Source organism: Coffea eugenioides, chromosome 2 (assembly GCF_003713205.1).
Source record: "Coffea eugenioides isolate CCC68of chromosome 2, Ceug_1.0, whole genome shotgun sequence".
NCBI lineage: Eukaryota > Viridiplantae > Streptophyta > Magnoliopsida > Gentianales > Rubiaceae > Coffea > Coffea eugenioides.
In genome coordinates, this window is record NC_040036.1 from 18,633,112 (window position 1) to 18,656,915 (window position 23,804).

The 23,804-nt window shown below is 40.1% G+C and overlaps 4 protein-coding genes across 6 annotated transcripts; 3 read left to right on the forward strand and 1 right to left on the reverse strand.

Moving 5' to 3' along the window:
• Window positions 1-603: 603 nt before the first annotated feature.
• Window positions 604-1,797, forward strand: LOC113758685 (fasciclin-like arabinogalactan protein 21). Its single transcript, XM_027301452.1, has one exon. It carries the CDS (start codon window positions 604-606, stop codon window positions 1,795-1,797), a length of 1,194 nt encoding a protein of 397 aa, XP_027157253.1.
• A 2,207-nt stretch (window positions 1,798-4,004) lies between these two features.
• Window positions 4,005-5,686, reverse strand: LOC113758700. Its single transcript, XM_027301453.1, has 2 exons — window positions 5,616-5,686; window positions 4,005-5,001 (listed from the first exon to the last, which is right to left on the reverse strand). Exons 1-2 carry the CDS (start codon window positions 5,684-5,686, stop codon window positions 4,005-4,007), a joined length of 1,068 nt encoding a protein of 355 aa, XP_027157254.1.
• Window positions 5,687-9,855: 4,169 nt separating this feature from the next.
• On the forward strand, window positions 9,856-15,339 carry LOC113762459. Of its 3 annotated transcripts, none has more exons than XM_027305915.1 (13): window positions 9,856-9,940; window positions 10,098-10,169; window positions 10,307-10,479; window positions 11,043-11,115; window positions 11,206-11,289; window positions 11,715-11,831; window positions 12,345-12,770; window positions 13,273-13,667; window positions 13,839-13,938; window positions 14,045-14,104; window positions 14,230-14,316; window positions 14,587-14,715; window positions 14,978-15,339. In XM_027305915.1, exons 3-13 carry the CDS (start codon window positions 10,442-10,444, stop codon window positions 15,278-15,280), a joined length of 1,812 nt encoding a protein of 603 aa, XP_027161716.1. In that variant the 5' UTR covers window positions 9,856-9,940; window positions 10,098-10,169; window positions 10,307-10,441; the 3' UTR covers window positions 15,281-15,339. The 3 variants fall into 3 exon arrangements, with proteins under 3 accessions (XP_027161716.1, XP_027161717.1, XP_027161718.1); XM_027305916.1 differs by lacking the exon at window positions 9,856-9,940 and having other exon boundaries at window positions 10,076-10,169; window positions 12,345-12,445; window positions 12,536-12,770; XM_027305917.1 differs by lacking the exons at window positions 9,856-9,940; window positions 11,715-11,831 and having other exon boundaries at window positions 10,076-10,169.
• Window positions 15,340-17,622: 2,283 nt separating this feature from the next.
• Window positions 17,623-23,231, forward strand: LOC113758717 (plastid division protein PDV2-like). The gene is made up of 7 exons (XM_027301454.1): window positions 17,623-18,130; window positions 19,944-20,599; window positions 21,848-22,018; window positions 22,153-22,299; window positions 22,414-22,528; window positions 22,672-22,788; window positions 22,950-23,231. Exons 1-7 carry the CDS (start codon window positions 17,879-17,881, stop codon window positions 23,079-23,081), a joined length of 1,590 nt encoding a protein of 529 aa, XP_027157255.1. The 5' UTR covers window positions 17,623-17,878; the 3' UTR covers window positions 23,082-23,231.
• Window positions 23,232-23,804: the final 573 nt, after the last annotated feature.

The following is a 23,804-nucleotide window of genomic DNA, read 5'->3' on the forward strand; positions in this document are numbered from 1 at the left end:
AGTGGCGCCGAGAATATAATGGTTGTACGCCATTAGCCTGGAGCTATCGTTCTATTTTGCTCAATACGGTCAGGGTTTGAGTGATAAAGCTTTCAATTTAAGAAAAAAAATGCGAGTTTTCTGTGCACAATTTTCTTTAATTTTTATTCACTCGATCTAATTTTCCGGTCAAAGTAACAAAGAAACCTTTATAATTGTGACAAAAAAGGATGAAAATATTTGCACACCAGAATAACTGGAATTCATCGCCCGAGCTTCACTAACAAAAAATAATAATAATAAAGAAAACAAAACCAGAGAGGTGATCACTGATTGTAAATATGAATTAAATTAGTGTTATGGATTGGGCCCTGGAGAGTTGGAAAACTTTCGATTGAAAGGGAGAGGCCGGGGGGCAAATTCGTCACGTTTCGCAGAAAGAATCTCACAACTGAATTCTGTTTCTTTCCTCGGACAACTTTCCCGCCTCTGGTTTGTTAGAGCACTCTCCATTCTCCAATCTCCACTCCAGGTACGTGTCTATATATATATATAGAGCAAGTACAGTAGCTACGGAGGAGACTATCACCATTCTGCAATATTTTCTCTCTCTAGAAAACAAGCATGGCTGCAATCTCTCTGAAACAGAAACCTCTAGTCCTCGCCTTCGTCCTCTACCTCTCCATCTCCGCCACTACCTCTGCCTTCACCTCCTCCGCTCCTTCGTTCCCGCCGTCTGTAAATCAACCAGAGCTCCTAACTTACCCAACCACTCTCATCGCTTCCATCCTCTCCACTCTCGGCTTCCAGGAACTTTCCTCCGCCGCCGTGGACGCCAATCTCTCTACCTCCACTCCGATCACCATCTTCGCACCTTCCGATTCCTCGCTTCTTACCTGTCCTTCGTGTTCTCTCCCTCTCCTTCTCCAGGAACACGCCGTTCCAGGCCTCTACCCAAATCATTTCCTCCGCAACTTAGCTTTTGGCACCAAGCTCGAAACCCTAGCCTCCGAACACTGCCTCACCATCACCTCCTCCGCCGCTCAAAATGTCTCTACCAGAGTTGTTTTCGTCAATGGAGTTGAGATCTCGGAGCCGGATCTCTTCAACAATGGCGTCTTCTTGATTCACGGCTTGCGAGGATTCGTCTCTCATCTCTCCCCGCTCTCTTGCAACGTCGAGCGCATGACTACTCTCTCGTTTCCACAGCCGTGGCTTCACAAGTCGCCGCTGTCGTCCATCATGCGCCTTATGCTAAAAGACGCCATTATCAGGCTCCGTTTCGGTGGCTACAGCATTGTTTCTCTCGCGCTGAAAGTTAAGTTCGGAGAATTATCCGAACTGAAGTCCATGACTGTGTTTGCTCTAGACGATATCTCCATCTTTTCCAGCGCTGGATATGCCTACCTCCACCATTTCAGGTTCCATGTGGTGCCGAACAGGAGGCTGATGGCGGCGGATCTGTTGACCTTGCAAGCCGCGACTACTTTGCCGACCATGGAGATTGGTCAAAACCTGGTGGTGACGGCTGCCGGCGGTGGAGGCCAGTTCTCTCCAGTGAAGATCAACTACGTTAAAGTCACCACCATGGATTTGCTGCATAACAGCAGGATTGTGGTTCATGCTGTGTCAACGGCGTTCCCCCGCATGCACCATCATCTGTCTCTCACGGACGGCGCTGCTGTTGAAGAGGCCTATCGTCCGCCGTGTGATATCTCCTTGGATGGTGGATTCTGTGAGGTGGCAGCTCCTGTGCCAGCTGGCATTAGATCAACGCCTGACATCATCGGCCGTTTGGATGATCGTGATGGTCTCTAGGTTCCTAACGGAAAACACTAGTTACAATAAGCAGCAGCATGACTTGTACATTTTTTACTGTCATGATATACGATCAGCTAGCTAGAATTTCAAGCAGCTTCTTTGATGATCGTGTTGCAACAATGTTCTTATTCATTTCACCTGACTGTATGATGCTTTGGGAACATGAATGAACTAACTGAAGATCATTTCGAGGGCTTCGTGTTCTTTTCCTTTTCCTTTTCATGACACAATCCACTACTCAAAATTCGTACAACTGAGACGATCCACAGATTACTAAATCATCCGTGCATTCAGAGTCTTCAACCGTAGGCAAGTAGTTTCAGATTGTTGTAACAAATTAGGTCCTGCTTCATGTGCATTCAGAAGAATAATTAATTATTTTAAGTTAACCAAGCTCCTAGTAGGGAGACGGAAAAAGCAATAACATCATCTGTCCAACTTATTTATAGGTGTACCTATAATGAGGGAAATTCTTTCGTCGCTGCAACGCCGCTACCCAGGTTCTCAAACAAGCTACAGCATTCCGCGCCAAGCCGGCACACTGTAGCTACAAACAAAACAATCCAGATGGGGAAGAATATCACATAATTAATTGATCCAGCTACGTACTCTGCCCAGATAATTGTGGTAATATGTAAATTGCCGTGAGGTTTCAAAATTGGTGCCGGCCCGTTCAATATGCCATCATCCTCACCCCAAAACCCTGAACAAAATTACTATTTTCAAGTATATTAAAGCTAGCATATTCAGGACAAGTCTTGTGTCAAGAGCTCCAGTACCAAATGGCCGGGCTAGCCATGCCAGCTGGTATAATTAACAGCTGATTGTCTACTTGCTTCACCTATCTATCACAACTCTGCTTTGGCCGCAGTAATGAAATTAACATACTAGTGATAGATCGCAACTCTTCTTTGGCAGGCTGTAGTAATAGGATTAACACATATATATATATATATAGTACTAATAAGGAGATGCAACAATAATCGCGAGTGAGAACTGAGAAGGCAAAACTTATCTTACTACTACTGATATAGTACTGTAGACTATTACTATTGCATGACGGATAATTGAATGACATCCCATATTCGGATCTACTATATGGATAACATCCCATGTAAGTAAGTACTAGTACTAATTTTCTTAGTCGGAGTACGAACTATAAAAAGTATAAATGCATGCTCGAGTCTGTAAGTATGGTATATGTGAGAAAGAAGGCCCTGTACGTGATGATGTGGAACAGACACTTGTGTACTTGTTGGCTTGCGAATTCTTGATTTTACGATTAAGATGACGATCGACCATGCGACTCGTACGTCAACATAATAAATCTATGGCTACATTTCACCTTCAAAGAAGAGAGACTTCAAAATCATGATTCTTCAATTACCATGTTCTATTGTGACAACGAAACAGTTAATTGCCATCCCTCCTGGGTAACTCGTATGGTTTTGATCCCCTTTTTAGGATATGTCGACCACGGTTCGAGTTCCAAATGTACCTCGCTCGGAGTTCAGGTTGGACGCCTTCTCTCGGGCCTTAGGGGATTAGTCGGGCCGTAAGGCCCGGACACCCCTAGGTGAAAAAAAAAAAGAAAAACAAAGAAACAGTTAATTGCCAAAACTGAGTTGCCAATTATTTCAGTTTTGGGCTGTTGTAACAGACATGCAATGCAACTGGCACAGTACCAGCCAGCAAAGCAAAGCCCCGTCAAAAATGGGTCAAAAGTCTCTTCTTGTATTGTAGTAGTAGTAGTAGTAGAAGTACAGGGGGGACTGATCGATTTTCAAGTATACTAACATGACACATCACGCTTTTATTCACAAACGGACCCTACAAATTTACACTTTTATTGGCCCCATCCCCCGATCCGATCCCCCTGTGTTTTGGGCTTTTGGTCTGTTACCTATCCACTACGGTCCAATAGTTGAAACCATTCGTCATTAGGCCCCACAGCAGGAACACGTGTTCAAAAAATTTAGAGCCCATGATCACGATCACCGTGTCGAAAGTCCATCTAACCCGTCGATCTGATGCCAGCTGGCACGGGATCTTCCACCTCACACATTCCGCCCTGCCCACCCAAATTACACCTGGACCCGGACCATTCAGCTTCCTCCGCATGGGAATGGAAATGCATGCGGTGGTGGGGAAACGGCGCCGTCAGCCCATGGACCACAATCCTGCTGTTGTGCATCACGTCCAGGCTACTGATCCTGACGTAGTTGATCTTCATGGGGGCCAACAACCCTCCTCCCCCCGCCGTCGTCACCATCAGATTCTGTCCAATTTCCATAGTCGGCAGCAAATTCCCCGGCAGCATTGTCACCAGTTCCGCAGCCATTATCCGCCTGTTGGGGGGCCACGTGGAACCAGAAGTCGGAGAGGAAGGTGGCATGGCCTCCCCCGGAGAAGACGGAGACGTCATCCAGAGCGAACACCGTCATGGCCTTGAGCTCGGACAGCTGTTTGAACTTCATCCTCAGAGCGAGAGCCAGGACACCATAGCCTCTTACCCGCAGTCGGAGGATGGCGTCCTTCAGCATGGGGCGTATGACGGACAAGTGAGGCGACGAGGGCTGAGGGAATGAGAGGGTGGTCGTTTGGTCGATGTCGCAAGACAGGGTAGAGAGGTGAGAGACGAAGCCGTCGAGACCATGGATAATGAGGACGCCGTTGTTGAAGAGGTCGGGACCGGTGATCTCAACTCCGTTGACGAAGACCGCAGCTGCAGCATGGGGAGATGAGGCATTGGTGGCGGTGGTGATGGTGAGGCAGTAGTTGGGGGCTAGGGTTTCGATCTTGGTGCCAAAGGCCAAGTTGCGGAGAAAGCAGAGAGTGTAGAGGCCGGGAACGGAGTACTGGCGGAGGAGGAGAGGAAGGGAGCAAGAAGGACAGGTGAGGAGGGAGGAGTCAGAGGGGACGAAGATGGTGATGGGGGTGGAGGAGAGGTTGGCGGCGGGGACGGCGGTGGAGAGTAGTTGGAAGCCGAGGTAGTGGATGACGGAGGTGGTAGTTGATGAGGAAGAGTATGAGAAGGCGAGAGTTGGAAAGGAAGAGGAAGGGGGAGGGGCAGTGGGGAAGGGGGAGGAGGAGATGAAGAGGGAGAGGAGAATGAAGTCTGAAGAGGAGGAGGATTTGGAGTTGGAGTTGCAGAGAGGCGGTGGGCATTGGCATTGGCATTGTTGTGGATGAATGATTCCACTTTGTATATGTGCATGCAGATGCAGGTACTACTAGTATATTATAGACGCAACCAACGAACCAACCAAGGGCGGCGGGAAACATCCTCTAACTAACTAAGTCCAAAAAAAAAAAAGAAACTGATTGATTCAGCTTCAGTCAGTGGGCCAGGTCCAGTATCACTTGGGATATTCTGTTCTCCACTTATTAGGGCCATACGTATATAATACCCTCGTCGTCGATGTCATTTCTCCTGCCTGTATGTTAGTGACAGTTGTTGCCCCCCTTCCTTCCTTCTTCTTCTCGAATACTAACTCAGGCAAGAATATTCATTTCCTTTCCTCAGACTGTTTCCTCTATACATTCAGCTAATTACAAAGTTATATATATATATAGCAAATTATTCAGTTGGCCACTAAACTTTTGCAATCGTCGAATTTTGATTATCCAACCGTTAAAAATCTGATTTTAACCACTAAAACGTATAAAGTTAAGACACTAAGTCATTCGGTTAGATTTAGCCGTTAAATCTGTCTCAATTTAGGAAGTTCAATGTAGCATTCAATGCTTCTCTCCGAAATTGTCGCTCTTCTTCCTCCTCTCCTCAAATCTTCGTCATCCATTGCAGACATCACTCCTCCAACGCCACCAGTAGATTTCCGAGCGTCAAATTCTTCGCTGTGCCTGCAAATGCCAAGACCGCCATCCCGGAGGAGACGGAGGAAACATCCCAGTCTCACTATGTTCACCCCTCAACATCCACCGCTATCGGCAGCAGTGAGTGCTTCCTTCAAAAAATATTTTTTGCAAGACTCCACTTTGGCATGGTAACACTCGTATATTTGCTAACTGAATCCTAGTGAGTGGTAACCAAGAAAATCTCTTAAAAAAATATATAACAGACAAAATAACCATAAATCTAAACCGAGCCTCCACCGGGAAGAGAAGGAAAAAAAAAAAAAAAGTTCTATACCAAGCAAATGCTTTGACTCGTTGACTAATCCTACAATCCTACTAGTCTACTACTACTCACACATTTTACTGATGCCACTACCCACTCTTGAGTGACTGGCAGCCCGAGTCGCACAAACTCAGTCAGGATCAACAAAATGTCCGGCACCACAACCAAGGTCTCCAACTTCTCCGATCTGATCCAACGCGTCACCGCCAACTGCTTACTCAACCCTCTCGGCTCCATCTGCCACGCCGAAGATGCCTCTGTTCTTCACTCCCCCGACGACTCCGACTCCGACAACTTCAAAACTCAAGAAGATGAAGAACAAGACGTGGACGAAGAAGACGATGACCGCTACGATGTGGGTGACGGAGGAGAATCGCTGAAGAATTGGGATGTGAAAAGGAACAACAGCAAAAGGGACCGAAATTGTGACCTGAGAAATGAGAGTTATCCGGATGGAAATGCTGATTGCCATGTGTTCCTAAATTAGGCTTCAGATCCTCTCCCCAAAATAGTCTCTGTCCCTTCTCCCTTTGTTATATAGCTGGCACGTGTCTTTAACCTTTTATTAACCGAAATTTAAATAAATCGATAATAATCGATTTACAAGTTTTGTTAATCCAAATTCAAACTAACCGATAACTCAAAACTCTTTTCTGTTAAAAAGAAAATAAAAAAAAAGTATTGAGTTATCGATTAGTTTGAATTTAGGTTAATAAAACTTGTAAATCAATTATTATCGATTTATTTGAGTTTGGGTTAACAAAAGGCTAGAGACACATGGCAGCTATACAATAAAGGGACAGAGGGGACAGAGACTATTTTGGGGACAGAGGATCTGAAGCCCCTAAATTGACCCTGCCTTTTGTCTTGGAAATCGTGCGGACAGACAAATTCGCGAATTTAACGACTAAATCTAACAGAATGGTATGACATCTTAACTTTATACGTTTTAATGGTCAAAACCAGACTTTTAATAGTTGAGTGGCTAAAACTCGACGATTGCAAAAGTTTAGTGATCAACCGGATAATTTGCTCTATATATATATATTTATATATATATATATATAAGTGAAAAAAGAAAGAAATTTGGAGTTTAAACCAATTCCAAAAGATTCCATAGTCTGGTATGAGAGATAGTAGTAATAATTCATCATTTGCAGTACAGGGTTGGGCTCTGGTACAAGTACTGCTTCAGAATTAAAAGATGGGAGTACTAGTACTTTAGGAACTCCAATTTGTCAGGATCAGTTCAGTAGTAACAAAAGTATATATTAAAAGATGGGGGTGGGTGAAGTCTGCCTGCAATCACCAACCTGGGCTGGACCAGTGATTCTTAAAAGAGTCCCCCCGGTCTAATTTCAATGTACTGACAGATTGGTTTTTGATGTTTGCAAAAATCTCGGATCGGTGTTTTTACTGGGCTTCCTTTGTCTAGCCCGCTTACGAAGAAAAGATAGAAGAAGCCCAAACCCGAGTAGTAAGTAGTTGGGCATGCATTGCCTAATGTAGTATGTAGGCATAAAGCATTCTTTTACTTTCTTAATCCAATGCTAGTCGACTTTTCTCCCATCCCAAATGATAATCGTTGAACCGTCCGTGTCCCTTCTTCTGCTTCGTCTTTCATTTTTTTTTTTTTATATTTCTTCTTCTTTTGATAAAACGTGCTTTTTACGTGAACATCGGAGCTAGAATCTGAAGCTGGGTGATTTTCAACCCATAAAATTCTGCAGAAGTTGGAAATCTTCAAACTACAATAAAGAAAATAGGGCCACGTTAGTCTAACGAGACTAGAAGCTGTCTGTGTCAGGAGCACCTAACGACTATATAGCTTTAGATTAATTAACACCTTGAAAAGTCTACTGCAGAATCCCATAGCTAATGACTGGTTTTGACCTTCCATTGAAATTTTTAATTGGGATGGTGTCAGGGGCTGTTCCATTTTGGACCACAAATGATCGATCAGTCCATGCATATTGCATCCTATCAAAAAATGTCATGCTATTAGAATAGAGGATTGCTGCTAATCTCTAACACTTCTTACCATGTCCCCTGTGGAAAATTTTGCATCGCAGGAAAGAATCGCGGAAACTTTGCTGTTTTTAATTGGTCTGCAGGCATGTCTGTCAGCTTCCTTTGGCAAGTCTAACTCTCGAGAACAGAAGCATTTGAAGTATCCAAGAAATTGTTTACTCCCTCCGTCCCACTTTGATAGTCTTATTTTCCTTTTTCGTCTGTCCCAAATTGTAGTCCACTTTCCCATTAAGAAATGTAGTAATCTTTCAAATTGTCTAAAATACCCTTATTATTAATACATTGTTATTAAATACTAACCCACTACATTGAATACATTTAACTTTTCCAATACTAACCCATTAGCTGTAACTGATATTAATTGGCACTCTTCATGATTAGCATAAGGGTATTTTAGGAAATTATTAATCTAAATTTATGTTTCCAACCAAATTAATTACACTTTATTAATCTGTGTGAAAAAAAACCAAGACTAACAAAACGGGACGGAGGGAGTAATTTGGATCATTATGATGAAGATAATGATCGTTTTATTATTATCATCGATTGGTGAAATCATATATTATCGTGTTCAGTTATTCTTATGTGGAGCTCACAACCATGATCCGGATCAATTTCCACGTTATATTCAGACACACTACTGTTTTTTAAAACTAAACCGAATACAATGCACTCTTGATCCTGCAGTGACAGATTCTTTTTTTTTTTCCCCTGGCAGAATGATCAACTATCGGCTCATTTCAGTGAAAAAGATTCTTTCTAATATTCTAGATGTGCGAGTTGAAGACAGAAACAGAAAAGAAGTTGTTTACCAAAAATAAAATAATTCCCTGAGAGAAGTTGTGCACGGATCAGCTAAAGAGACTCTGAAGTTGGTGGTGTTGGAATTGAGAGGAGGGCAAAGGATGCGGGCGTTGTTCTGAATAATAATTAAAAAAAGGCGCATAACTTTTGTGGGCATGGGCATACCTGGAGCTGGAAGTTGCCTTTCCATTGCATTCTCTTCATAAAAGCGAAGGACGCCAGTACTCAATCATATTCAAGTCAAAAGTAAGATAGCATTCCTCTCAAACAAACTGAAACAGGGTTAGCTGTGATTCACTATGAATGAACCTCTTGTAGTTGCATGCATTGGACACTTGATATGAGATTTTTAGACAGCGCAAATGGAATGAAAAGCCCACCTCAAATAAAGTCACTTCACGTCAAGCATTCCTTTTGCTTTCAATTTGACCTTTGCCTTTCAGCCCTTTTAAGGTGACTCTAAAATACAGCCTTTATTTAGCCCTTTCTATTTTTTTGTAGCCCAGAACCAGTAGTGATTTTTCCATGCATTTCCGTTTATGACTGAGTCCCCATTCTTTAGAGTTTGGTTGATTTTTGCTCCGTCATAGTCTTGGATGGGCAGACGAGCGCTTACCGAGCTTTAAATGTACTGTAGAAGAGCACGAGCGAGAAGACACAAAGCAAATCAGGTTACAGTAAAACAAATAAAGGAAAAAGCCGAAAAGGGTGCCAGATACTGAGTTCCCCTTTTCAACTTTTTTCATGTTGGATAATGTTCTTCTTCAATCTTCACCCTTCTTCTTTATTCCTTTTTCCCCACCTTTTATAAAGTGTGATTAGTGAACATTATAACTTGAATTTCACGCATTACTCATATCATGTCATAATCAAGTTTGACGAGAGCCAAAATGGGAGGCTGTAAGATTGCAGACTACCATGGTCCCAATGTCTCCTACAGGTCTTTTTAATATGTAGTAATAATGGTACTACTGCAATAAACTCGCTGTTTATTGTCATCGAGTCCCTTTTGTAAGGAGGAGAGGGCATGAGAAAATCTTGTTGGTGCTCTAAAATATTTGGATGCCCAAATCTACAGTCTTGACTTTTGTCAATCTGAAGTCGCCAACTAATTTGCTTCTTTTAATGCAGAAAAGCTCGCCATTGCAAAGGCCACCAACAAAGGTGGGTGTCACTTTCTAAGACAAGGGACTAGTCAAAACAGTCTTCCTTTCCAGCACTGCAAACTGCATATATCTTACAAACACATACCTGCACAACATGCATATTCTTTAGCAGTGTAATTCTACCACACGTGACGATCCCTTTTTGTTTGAAATAGGAATAATAGAGTTGAACCCATAATGCCAATTGAAAAGCAGATTTTGATTCAGCATTCCAAGTAACAAGTCTGGTGAGTGACAAGTCTCCCTCCTTCCATCACGATTCTGTGATCTGCTTCTCATAGGCAGAGGGAGCAGCTCTTTTGTTGTTACCATTTAATGTTTCTTGGAGTTTTTCTTCAACCTGGTCTTGTTTCTGTTTTTGCAGATGCCAATTTCTGTTGGATATACTTGCAGCATTTATTGCCGCTGTTTGAGAAGAATTTGACAAGTGGGGTCAGAAAGCCACTATTTGAGCGCGTTGATATTGTGCATGATTCTTGTTAAAAGTGATTAGAGCTAAATGGAGCTTGATACTTCATATCACAAGCGCTCAAAGAGGTAGCATTCTTTATTCCTCTGCTGCAATGCGTTTTCTCCATTATGCTTTATGTTCAAATTGTTTCCCTTTTCTTTTTGAGGAATGATCTGCAATGCATACCTGCCAAAGTAATTCCTGGATTATCATACTCGTTCACAACTAGAATTGATTTATTTCAAATTTAAGTTTTCCTAGGATTGCTTATATAATCTTCTGACAGGGTTTCTGACTTGTTCCTTGCTCTGTTTCAACTTAGAAGACACTCGTTCAAAGAAACTTTTAGTTTCATTGCTAGATGGTATAAACTACTTCCAAGTAGCAGAGCAAGTTTTACTGCCCCCTTTGTTCTTACCGGAAAGAAAATTTAGCATGAATTGGAAGAAGGCGGAGCAGATTATCTTAAACTTTGCCTGACATTTGAGGGAAAATCAGTTGACTACATTATATCCCGATCACTGGAAAACTTTTTGATGTTGTCTAATCTGCACGAACATATGTACCAACTAAACATAAGCTACCTTATTGTTGCTGCATTGAGGAAGGGTATCCACAACTTAATATTGTTGCTTCTCTAATTCTGCAGTGACTACTCTGGTAATATCTTTGAGGAAGAGAAATTCAGTAATCTCCTGAAGTCTTCATATCTTTCTGAGATGGTATAAATCAACTCACTAGATCTTCTATCTCATTTCACACCCAGTGCTAATTATTTGCGTCTTTTCATGTCAAACGTTGATCTCTCATAGGACATGGGGCAGCTGAAGAGTAGTATTGAACCCAAGAAGAGGCCCTTGACTGATTCCATGGTTCAAAATACATTGAAGGAAGAGGTTCAATTGGATTTATTTTCTCATGCATATCTTGAGATTTCAGTGATTAACTTCGGCTGTATTACTGCTGTCATCCTTATTTCTTTGTTGCTTGCTCAATGATTTTGCAATTTAAAAATTTTAAGGCTATGTAACTTGAATAGCCTTAGGAATCTAAAATCTTCATAGAGTTTGGGCATATTTGAGAAAAACAAAGCATGAGCTTAAAAAAGGTTTTCTCAGGTAGAGCGGCGAAGATACGAACATCGAGTTTTGTGTTCCTATCATAATTATTATGCTACCAAAGAATAAATTAGGCAGAGGAAGAGGGAAAAAAAAAAAGTAGTTAACATGTTCATCTCTCTCTCTCTCTCTACTGGTAAGGGTATTGCAGGGCTGTTTTCTTCCGTGTTTTTGCTGTAATACTTTCTTCCAACTTCTTGCAGATTTTAGAGCTTCAAAAACAACTTGAGAACCAGTTTGCAATGCGCCAAGCACTACAAAGGGCATTGTGTCACAAACCTTTCTTGCATGATTCCTCATTAGAAAACTCCATTTCCAAGGTTGTTCTTTCTCATTTTGTATTCATCTCTTTCAGAAGGTTCTTTGTCATTTGCAGCTCAAAATGACCATCTCATTGGGTTAAGGAGCAACTGTCCAGACTTTGCTTCATAAAATCACTAGAAAGTCCTCATCATGTTGTGTTCGCCATTTCATTCTTCAGCCTGGATTGCATAGACAAAGGCATAAAGGATATTACAGATACCGGCAATTTTGTCTTCTCCTTCATTTCACTGGACAATCCGTCACTCCTTTCCAGTGTTATTGAAATAATACCTGGGTTATAGAAGCTTACAAAATAGGAAAATCAGATGCTATTTACGAAGAAATGGTAACAAAAAAGGGAAAAAAAAGAGATATAACAGATCATAAACGAATTAAGCTCCATTTTGTACTTCATGAAGTTATACAGCTCTTGCTATTTAGATGGAGTGTCTATGATCCATATTTTGGTTTATGTTGTTCAAGTTACTGAATTCTCTCGAGACCAACAAATTGACCGTATTTGCTTTCAGCCAGCTAAGGACCTTATAAAAGACATTGCCACTTTGGAGTTGGAGGTTGTCTACCTGGAAAAGTATCTTCTTTCCATGTACAGGAAAACTTTTGCAAAAAAGTTGATTCCCTCATCTATGACTAGAGAAAAGCCAAATCAAAATTCACCTCCGAAGGAACAGGTCTCTTCAGAATTTCCTCAAAATAACAGTTCAGAGGATTCACCTACCAATGCTGAACATTTGATGCCACCTGGAGGTTCATCAGCTAGTCCACTTAATGAAAGTTTGGGATCTCAGATACTTGAAGATTATAGTATTCACCGCAGCCACTCATCACTATCTCATCGGTCAGCAGTTGGTGTGAAAACTTCTCCTTCGCTGGGACCACTGGCAGTAGAAGAAGCTGTGGAATCATACCATTCATTACCTTTATTTATGCTGGAGGTGAGTAAAGATGAATCAATTCATGTTTATATCGTATCTATGAGTTATCTGTGAAGTAGACCTACCAATTTCACTCACCGCTTATCCACTATTATTAGTTTTATCGTTATTTACAAATGTCTTGTAAAGTTATACCCAAAAAGAATTTAAATTAGGGCAATGCTTTAACCTGATATATGTGGGAAAACATGTAACAAGGCCATTTGGTCTCGCCGCTGAGGTAAGTGGAATTTTTGTTTGCAACTATCTTCTATGTATGCTCATAAAACTTTTCATGCATTTCCATGGTTCAATCTAGTTTATAAGGCCATCTTTTTCCCTTTATTTTATGGGTTTTTGCCCCCCATTTTAATCTATAGATTGTAGTTCCATCAATCTCTTGTACCTTGGCGGCTTTGCCTGATTACTCGAGGCAATAAATTTTTAAGCTTGATGTAAAGTAGAAGTAATTTTTATGTATTGATGTCCAATTTAAATAATGTTGGCAACCCAATGTCACCAGAGGGCTCAGGGAAGTTCAAATGTTAGTCTGCCAGAGCATCTCGTCCCCAGTGTGCAGGATCGTGCTTGGGGAAGTCCAAATAGAATTTCCGAGGAGATGATTAAATGCATTTCAGCAATATGTTGTAAACTTGCTGACCCTCCTTTGAACAATTATGGTTTCCCTTCATCCCCTGGATCAATTTCATCATCTAGAAGTTCTCCACGGGATCAGAATCATAATTGGAGCCAACATTGCAGTGAAAGTTCATTATTCAATTCATGGTTGGACAACTCATTCCGTATTGAATCACCTAAAGAATTTAGCTTTCCTTTTCAAACCGTGGCTGAAATTCATGGGATCTGCAGAGATCAGAAAAGCTTGAATGAAGTCGAGGATATGATACAGAAATTTAGGTAAACACTTTTGCTTCTGAGTGATTCAGCTCTCTAGTTAACCCTTTATACCAACCTTTCCCCAAAATAAGTGGGAGATATAGCATCTTCAAGTCACCATCAACTTGATGGGTACTAGTATTTTGTTGATGGTATCAGTGAGCCTGAAAGATATTTTTTGCTTCCCTGCAGGTCTCTTATTTCGTTTTTAGAGTTCGTTGACCCAAAGAAAATGAAGCATGAAGAGAAGCTAGCTTTTTGGATAAATGTCCACAATGCTCTAGTGATGCATGTAACTATTACTTCACAAACCAGTAATAGATTCGAAGATATTACTTCCGTCATATTTACTTGATAGTTTATACATATAAATTAACTTGTTGAAATAAACGTCACAGGCCTATTTGGTTTATGGCGTTCCAAGAAGCAATATTAAGAGAATGTCTTTGCTTCTCAAGGTAAAGAAGTCTGTTTGGAGACTTTGATTATGAGTGCTCCATATGATTTGTCACAGTAGCATTTTCCTTTCTCACCAATAAGCAATTCTCTTGTTTCATTAATTGAGACTTTGTCTGTGATCCAGGCTGCATATAACATTGGTGGTCATACTGTGAGTGTGGACATGATACAGAGCTCTATTTTGGGATGTCGATTACCTCGTCCAGGACAAGTACATTTCTTTGCTACAACCTCTTTTGGAGATAAAGACTCTTTTGACTGATCATGCCTAAAATCTGTGAAATTGCCTCTATAAAAGCTACTTGTGTTGAGAGTCTATAAATATCTCCCCCTTCCAGCCAAACTGTACAAAGACAGAAGACACACTAGTTTTATTCTGCTATTGCTAAAGCTCCAATGAGTACTAACTAGTTATGAAAATTTACAAATACTAGACTTTTGGATACACAGTGGTCTCAAGCAATTACATTCTTACTTGCAGTGGCTGCAGTCATTGTTCTTTTCGCGAGCGAAGTACAGGGCAGGAGATACCTGTAAATTATTTGCAACCGGGCACCCAGAACCCCGTCTATATTTCGCACTTTGTTCAGGAAGCCATTCTGATCCAATGGTAAGCCCATATATATCCTTCATTACTTAGGCTGCAAAAGACAGCAATGTAAAGTTCAAAGATCCACGTGCTCGGCTGTAAGCTAAATTGATGACTTTGATGAATGCTAAACGCAGTTTCTTGCGCTGTAATGGGCCGCGTAGATAGACGATATAATAACACCAGCAAAGATGAAAATCCATGCATGCATACATAGATATGAAATTTTCTGAATATTATCAGTTGGCTTCCATGATTTGCTGATATTATATATACATCTCAGCTTCGGGTTTATACACCCAGGAGAGTCTTCCAGGAGCTTGAAGTGGCAAAAGAAGAGTACATTCAGACCAACATGAGGGCACAAAAAGATCTGAAGCTGCTGTTGCCCAAGAGAGTGGATTCTTTTGTAAAGGAGTTAGATTTGTGTCCGTCTGGTTTTGCAGAGCTAATCGAGCATGCTTTGCCAGGTTTCTTGAGGGAAAAATTTCAGCAGCCTCAGCAAGGAAAATTTTGGAAGAAAATTGTGTGGGTACCTCATGACTTCGCCTTCCGCTATTTGATTGCGGATGAATTGGTTAACTAAAATTGCCCTGTAGTTTAATATGGGACTTTGTGAATGAACATTTGTTGTATCGTTTTCTATGTCCATGTATATACTATACTATATAGATGGTAGGACGAGGGTTTTGAATAGAAGATGACTCAGAATCTCGAAACTGAGACAGGTATGCCCCAAGTTAAAAACAAAATATTACATCAGCCAAGAAAAACAATATTACATCAGCCAGAGTATAATTTTAGGAAAGACGCCACAACAAGAAGCTAAAGGATGGAAAAAAACTGAAAGGGATAATATTAGAAAACCTCCGCTGATACTTCTCATAATATCATTTCGTACCTTTAAAGTTTTAAAAATATCACTTATTTTATCCGCTGATACAATCGCACCATTTGGATTTGGTATATTGCAAAAAGAAAAGAAAAAAAAGAAATTGGTGTATTTCCTTTACATGCTTTCCAAGTTCTTTCTTCGAAATGACACTTTCCCTGCAGCGGAACTTTATCGAATCTTTCCTTGCCATAATGGTTCAGTTCTACTACATCATGATGGATTTTAATTTTCTAATGCTTCCAAGATGTTGTGTTGGTATTATTATTTTCCAAACTCTTGAGGCTATAATGGTCACAACTTCCACATAATAATAACTTTTGCAATTTTGCATTCAGAAGTTGGTTTACTATTGCTAGAATGCAGAATTAATCTCAGTATTGTGGTTGTATCCAAATCACTGACGCTGCATGTTTTGTTCCAAGAAAGAAAAGGGAAGAAAACAGTTGGAAGTCGGACAACGTATCCTCCCACGAAAAGGTAAAGAAATGTGAACCGAAACGAAAATGGCAACAGTAGAAGAAGAGACAAAACTCGAGAAACAAAAGGTAGGCAGAAGAGGCCACCTGTAGTCCAAATTCAAACTGGACCATACAAAAATAAATTTCCTGGTTCAGAACTCTTATAATTGCTGGCAGCTACTAATTTGTTGCTCACATTTAAGGAAAACCAGAAAAACAGCATACACAGATCAAAATTTGTCGTATAATTGTATGAATTTCCAGGGTGAGGTTCCATTTTGGCATATATTGCTTGCAAGAAAAAACCCAAAAAAAAAAGATAGTAGATTTGTAGCAAAATAAATACTGAAAGGGAAATTTGCCAAATTGGTCCCTAACATTTTCACAAAACACTTTTTTAGTCCATAACATTTAAAATCAGCCAGAATAGTTCCTAACATATAAATTATGAGCCAGTTTGGTCCTAATGCTCATATTTGCTCTTTTTTCCGGCTAAAAATAGTACACCGACATAATTTCAAGGGCAAAATTGAAAAAATTCGTTACCATAATTTTGCAGCCCTCAAACTCTTCCACCACTTCTTCAATTGATTCTCACCCTTTTGCTGAAGCTTTCCAAAGGCTTTGTGGGTTTAAGAAGGTGCAGAGAATTATTTTCCAAATAAGAAGATAAAAATGAGTTCTTTGTTGAAATTGATATCGAATTCAGAGATTTCCAAACTGAAAAGGGTCTTTTTCTCAATAACCATAGCTGCCTGAGAGAACCCATGTTGCTGATTCCTTGGTTAAGAGGAGCAAGGACGGATGATTTTACGAAGTCAGAAGCAGAAGAAGAGATTGGGTCAATGGCTGAATAGAGACGGAGGAATATGGGCTCCGTTCAAGCAAAGATAGCCTGTGGACTTGCCAAAATGCTCCAACAGCTTTCTTACCAAATTTGAGCAATCAATATGAGGGAACTGCAGATATTGGTACAGAGTATTGTGGAAGAAGATGATTATGCATTGGAAGCCGCTGATTGTGACAGATGCAGGCTCTGTCTTGTTTGAAAGAATTGAAGCTGAAGCTTTCCAACCCACAAAGCCTTTTGCTTAATTTTCCACCTCCGGAATTTAGATGTCCTCTTTCTGGACAACTCATGATTGACCTTGTTGTCATAGCCTCTAGCCAGGTTAGTAGATTTCCCATTAATCTTCTGTTCGAGATTGAAACTTTTTCTTGGTGGCTTTGATATTTCTTGAAACTTCTTTTTGGTGTCTTGATATTTCTGTCTTTTCATTCAATTTTTCTTGTTAATTCTCCATCCTAGTAGCAGTAGGTTGAGAATCAATTGAAGAAGCGGTGGAAGAGTTTGAGGGCTGCAAAATTATGGATTAACGAATTTTTCCGATTTTGCCCTTGAAATTATGCCGGTGTACTATTTTTAGCCGGAAAAAAGAGCAAATACGAGCATTAGGACCAAACTGGCTCATAATTTATATGTTAGGAACTATTCTGGCTGATTTTAAATATTAGGGACTAAAAAAGTGTTTTGTAAAAATGTTAGGGACTAATTTGACAAATTTCCCATACTGAAATAATCTGCTCGAGGAGACTCCTAAAGCACCACAATCACTTGTGTTTGTTTTACTTTTCATACCCCAAAATTGCCACCTTTGGCGCTTCTTGGCTCTCCTGAATCTTTCCTTCTCTCTCCATATTTTTTCCTCTCTTTCATTTCAACTTTCGAACCCAATCCCCCTCTACCCCTAGGATTGGGAAGTACTTTGAGAAAGACGTAGGAAAGTAAACCTGCAGCTTTTGAGGACTGATTCACAGACTAAAGGGGGTTATGGATGAAGATAGAATTGGGCTGGTTTTGGTCAGAGTTGCTGAACTGAGGGGTAAAATTACTAATTGTGTCCATAAAGCAGCGACCAGTGGCAAGAAGGAAGATGGAGAAAGCCTAAGTAAAGACTCTAAAGTAGGCCTTGATGCTCAAGAACGGGAAGCAGAAGAAGATGACGATGAAGAAGCAGCAGAGAGTCTTCTGAATATTAGGGAAGCCCTTGAATCACTTGAGGCCCAGCTTTCTTCTTTGCAGGTCTCTCCTCTCCTCTCTTCCCCCTCATTTTCTTTTAAAGTTTCGCACACACAGTCTCTACAATGTTGTATTTTCTTGAAATTTTAGGGATTTTCTTGTGTGCCCTCTATTTATAGATAATATATGTGGAATCAGATCTCAAATTTCAAAATTTACTTGAATGTCCCAAGGTTTTCCGTTAGATTCTTGAGTAAAATCATTTAAGTTTACAGTGTTATCAGTCTAGGGTTTAAGTTAGTCAATAATGGTCTTGAATGACTGAGTGTTTATGTTGGTTCATCTCTTTCTTTGTGGCTGTTGGAGAGGTCTTTTGTTCCGGTCTGAAGCAGAGTCTTGGGCCTGGTTTTGTGCTGAAGATGATATCTTTGCGAGAAATAGGCTATTGAAAGTTAAATTGTTTGGAGAAACCTGCTGAATATGGTTGGAATTGCCTGGAGTTTAGGGTACATATTATCTCTCGATTGTCTCAGTCCTGCTTTTCCTGCACTCTTTCATCATGCACAGTCCTTAATTCCGTGCACTGAGCAAAATTCCTATTTTGGGGCTATGACTTAGTTCAAGCAAACATAAGCTAAATGAGTAGTTTTGTGTTTTTCCCCCATCTTGTTATTTTATCGCGGTTACTGGAAAATGAAAATTGTTGAAACAAGTTTGGATGTCTCGTGTTTTGCCTGATTTAGTTGAAAATGATCTCTAGCATCCATCCTTTGCTCTTAGTTTTAAGCTCTTTCCAAGAGTTTCATTGATCTGATAAAGAATCAGGACGTCCTTTTTGGTGTGGAAGTGGTTCTTTCTAGGTACATAACTACTATTCTGGTGGAGGTAATTGAGTGATAGTGCTTGGTTTCAACTTGATTGGTAAATTAATTCCTTAGAGTTCAGTATTTATCCAAGACATTTGTATCAAATGTGAGAATTTTAGATTTTAATAGAAGGAAAATTGAGAACTCCTAATTTTATGTTCTCTCATAAAGATTTTGGTGCTCTTTGGAATCAAATATTGGTATACCACCCGTCATCTGTAGATTCAATAGTTGGGTTTGTATAATAGCACAAAGTTGAAATACATTACACTTGAGACATTTGTTAATGTATGGGGCTGGAATGCAATCTGGAAAGGGTTCCATGTGAGTTGCTACCATACATTCAGGGTCTATCGTATTTGGTGACTTGAAAGATGGTGATTGTTCGTCTATGGGTGATAATAAAAGAGAATTTCCTGCTGCACCTGCTTCTTCTGCAGACCTTTCTGCAGCATTTAAACTGGATTGTAATTGTCATGATGTATGAGAGCACTGATTTCATCTTCAAATGATAAATCAGATTTGGTTAGTCTCCTTCATTGTTTATCTAACAAATCTCTAGTAGCTTAGTAAGACCGAGAGAAGTCTTATGTTCGATAAATGGGAGTAGTGGCTTTTTCTCCTATTACTTCTGATGATATCTCGATTTTTGTTTAGTAACACCACAGCTCCATAACCTTGGTATGGAATGATTACTTAGTGGCACCTTTTATGTCTACGAGGCATGTCTGTACTTGGGTACTGTTATTATTTGATTTGTGAACAATTGGCAAACAGTTGCTTTGGAGTTCCAGTTTCTTTTCTCCATTTCTTGATATTTGAATTGTGTTATCTATTTGTGGTGTAGATTTTGTTGTCTTATTTGTCGTAGTCGGATGACTGGATAAAGTTTTCTCCGTATATCACCATAAAGATCTAGAAGAAAGTAAATTGAGGCTTTGCCCAATTCATCCGTTTCTCTTGTAAAGGTCTAGAAACTCACTTTCTATATGCAAAACTTTTATGGCCAGGCTTTACAACAGCAGCAATTGTACGAGAAAGAAGCAGCCTTAGCGGAAATTAGATACAGTCAAAGAAAATTGCTTGAGAAGTTGAAGGACTACAGAGGGGAAGAATTGGAAGTCATTCGTGAGGCAATTGCTTTTGCTGGTGAAGCCGTAGAAGATAACAATGACCTTCTCCTCCCACCATATCCAAGCCGGCCTTTGCATTCTGTGATGTCTGATAATGACTATTTATCACAATTTCCTAGTGCACGTAAGAAAACCCAAAATGGGGTTGTAAGTGGTGAAACTAAGAATGCACCTGCAAAAGGTTTCCTTGAATCAGACACAGACCAACTCCAGCCTGAACCTGGAAGACCATTGTCCAGGGTAAAAGGTTTCATCGGTGCAGTAGCAAAGTCAGCGTTAACTATCGTTGGGGTATTCTCTGTTCTCAGTTTGGCTGGCTATGAGCCTCGGTTAAGGAAAAGTGATAAACAGTTCAAGTTGCTTCACCTCTTTCAGCAACATCAATCTGGTGATGGTGGAATAACTGTTGAATGTCCGCCTGGTAAAGTACCGGTCCTTGAAAATGGTGAAACACGCTGCCTTGTAAAAGAACGAGTTGAAATTCCATTTGAATCTGGGGTAGCCACCCCAGATGTCAATTACGGGTGTGGATGAGATGATGTTTTGGGTGGTTATGTATATCTCTGATCTTCTGACGTTGTTTCCCTTATATCTTTCAGTGAATCTTTTTGTTTTTTTCGGGGTGATAGTCGAATAAAGCCTTTCTAGCTGGTTGCAAGGAAGTTTAGGGTAGAATTATCTATATTTGAGGGTTAACAGTGCTAGTTAGCTTTTCATTTTTGGAGCTGCAGATTGCAGAGTCTTCGGAAGCCAAAAAAGCAAACAAAATTTTTCTTGGTGAGAGTATTATTGATGTGGTAGATTCATCATAGTCTCTAATATTTTATTTTTTTTTTGAAAAATGTTATTTGCACTCCATTTTTTTGTTATTTGTACTTCAATTATTTGTTTTATCATATAGTCTAATAAATGAAAATTATGTGATTAAAATAATAGTAGGAGCATGATTAACAAAAATAAGGGGGGAAGTAACATTTCTTCCTTTTTTTTTTCTGTAATATAAATCTTTTGTCTCTGGCTTTCTTGATTTCTTTATAAGTGCATCACCAATGGTATGTTGGGGAATATATTAAATAATGAATAAGACGAACGAAACGCAAGAAAATAAGAAGTGTCTGGTGTCTTGCTGCGTTCCCCGTCCCCTTTCCCTCCGTTGTTCTCCCTCCCACATCGATAGAGAGAGGTGTGTGTGTGTTGGATATAAGCTCCTCGGCTCAATCAATAAGTCAGCATATGCCTTTTGGGTTGGGTCGTGGGTTTAGTTTATATCCGGTGTGTGTGTGTGTGTTTCTTAACTAAGGTATGAGGGGGGGGTGTCTTGCTGCGTCTTGCTGCGTCACCGGGCGCTCGACTTAAAAACTGCAAAAGTTTCCCTTTTTATTACTTCCTCCCTTTTGTTATAACTGACGTTTAAGAAATTTGCTCTAGTGTACTTTTATCTGTCGTTTTATTATCTCCATACAGTATTAATTATTTTTTCACAATTTTATCCTTTTATCTCTCTTTTCCAATACAGGGTTCTTAATTACTACTCCTAGTTTGGTGGGAGTTAGTTTGCATTGCTTTTGGCTTAGTAAAACAGCACCATTTAGTACTCTAGTGAGAGAAAATATGGGTGAATTAGATAATTAATGAGGATATAAAAGAAAAGTAGTGTACAAATTTAAGCAATGAAAAACTTTTTTTAATTGGTGTGTAAAATCTTAAACGTCAGTTATAAAAAGAGGGAGGGAGCAGTAGATTACTTGAACCATTCCGCCGTCAATGTGTATTTGCGTCAGCTCTCACGCAGCAGAAGTCAAGGTGAGGAGGAGTGGGAGACCAGACCACCATCAAATTCAAAACAATGTTCAGTTGCCACCAAAAAACAATGTGCTGTTCGAGTTGTTTGGTAGTACGGGCAGGATTGAGCCGCCTCTGAAGATGGCCATTCGCCCCCACCAATGGTCTCCGTGAGATTCAAACGACAACTATATATACGCATAAAATCTTCTGCATCCATCCTACAGCAGCATAACATATAGTAGTATTTTAGTACTATCCAATACTAGACTGACGTTATTCTCTGAACCATTTCCTAAACCAGAAACAAAATGAGTCTTCAAGGAGGAGGGGAAAATTGTGGGTCTTCGGCAGGAAGAGTGTTTACGGAAGAGCAGGAAGCCCTGGTGGTGAAGTCATGGAACTCCATGAAGAAGAACTCGGGAGAATGGGGTCTCAAATTCTTTCTCAAGTAAGTCGGTGTTCTCTGTTTTGCATTTGTCCTGTGTTCTTGAATGGCCTTTTGCTCCGTTCAGAATTAAAAATAAGCGGTTGGTGTCGTATTGCTTTTCCTTCTGATGATCAGGATATTTGAGATTGCACCGTCCGCTAAGAAATTGTTCTCATTTCTTAAAGAACCGAACGCTCCATTGGAACAGAACCCCAAGCTCAAGACCCATGCCAAGACTGTCTTCGTCATGGTCAGTAATTGTTTAATTTTTTCACGTTCGTACTCTGGCAAGAAAATCCGATAAACAAACTATGAAGATGTCTCACAAGTTGCAACCAGATACTGGGACCTATTTTACTTTGCCTTTTAGCTCTGATGTGATCTCTGTTGCAGACGTGTGAAGCTGCGGTTCAACTCCGGAAAGCTGGGAAAGTTGTGGTGCGGGAATCAAGTCTCAAGAAATTGGGTGCCACGCATTTCAAATACGGAGTCGTGGATGAACATTTTGAGGTATAATTTCATCATCATCATCATCATCATCATCAGTAATTGGAATGAATGCTCTGCGGTACATATCTTTAGGTTACAGGGTAGCCCGACTGTTCTACTGTCCCTGTTAAAGATGAAATGGATATTTATCTAATTAAATGCTTGGATGTTTGCAACCACAGGTGACCAAATTTGCACTGTTGGAGACAATCAAAGAAGCAGTTCCAGAAATGTGGTCCACAGAGATGAAAAATGCATGGGGTGAGGCCTATGAACAATTGGTCGCTGCCATCAAGACCGAAATGAAGCCCTAAACATCAAAATCATTGGGGGTGCGCTCCCAATATTTCTATCCGAAGTTTTCTGTTGCTCTTGTCAGATTGAATTGTCATGTTTCAATAAACCATAAATAGATTGTACAATTTGAAGCTGTTTCATAGAACGGAGCTTGAAGACATTGCACACGATACTTGGACACACTTCAAGATTGTAAGGCTTGTTTTATTAAAATGTTCGGTCCAGTCAATTAAAATATGCTGCCCGGCACAAGGATATGATAAATAATCCATCTTACTAATTGTGAGGTAAGTTTCTTAGGTTACAGAGTGCGATTATAAGGTCATCATATCGTGTTTCTCACCCGTAAGTAAAAATGTTAAGGGGACCTAATTCTATCTTTCATCAGGAAACGAGCGTTGCAATTACCTACTAGTAGTATTAAGGGATAATTTCACAAACCTCCCCTGAATTATCTGACAATTACAGACAGAGAGCTCCCCTCAATTTTTAGAAATCATACCTTGCTCCTTTGCTTTTACTATTTAGGTAACAAAATAGGTCCATCAACCTAGATTTTTCTTCAAATACCCTAAATTACCCTTGTTCTATAAAAAACAAAAGAAAACTAGTTTTCTCAACACTTTCTTCCAAATTTGCAACAACACCACCACAAAGCAAACACTTTAAACTCCAATGTCAAATCTAATTATTTCCAAACATGCGACAAACCTATTAAACAAATAGTTTGAATAGTTCAA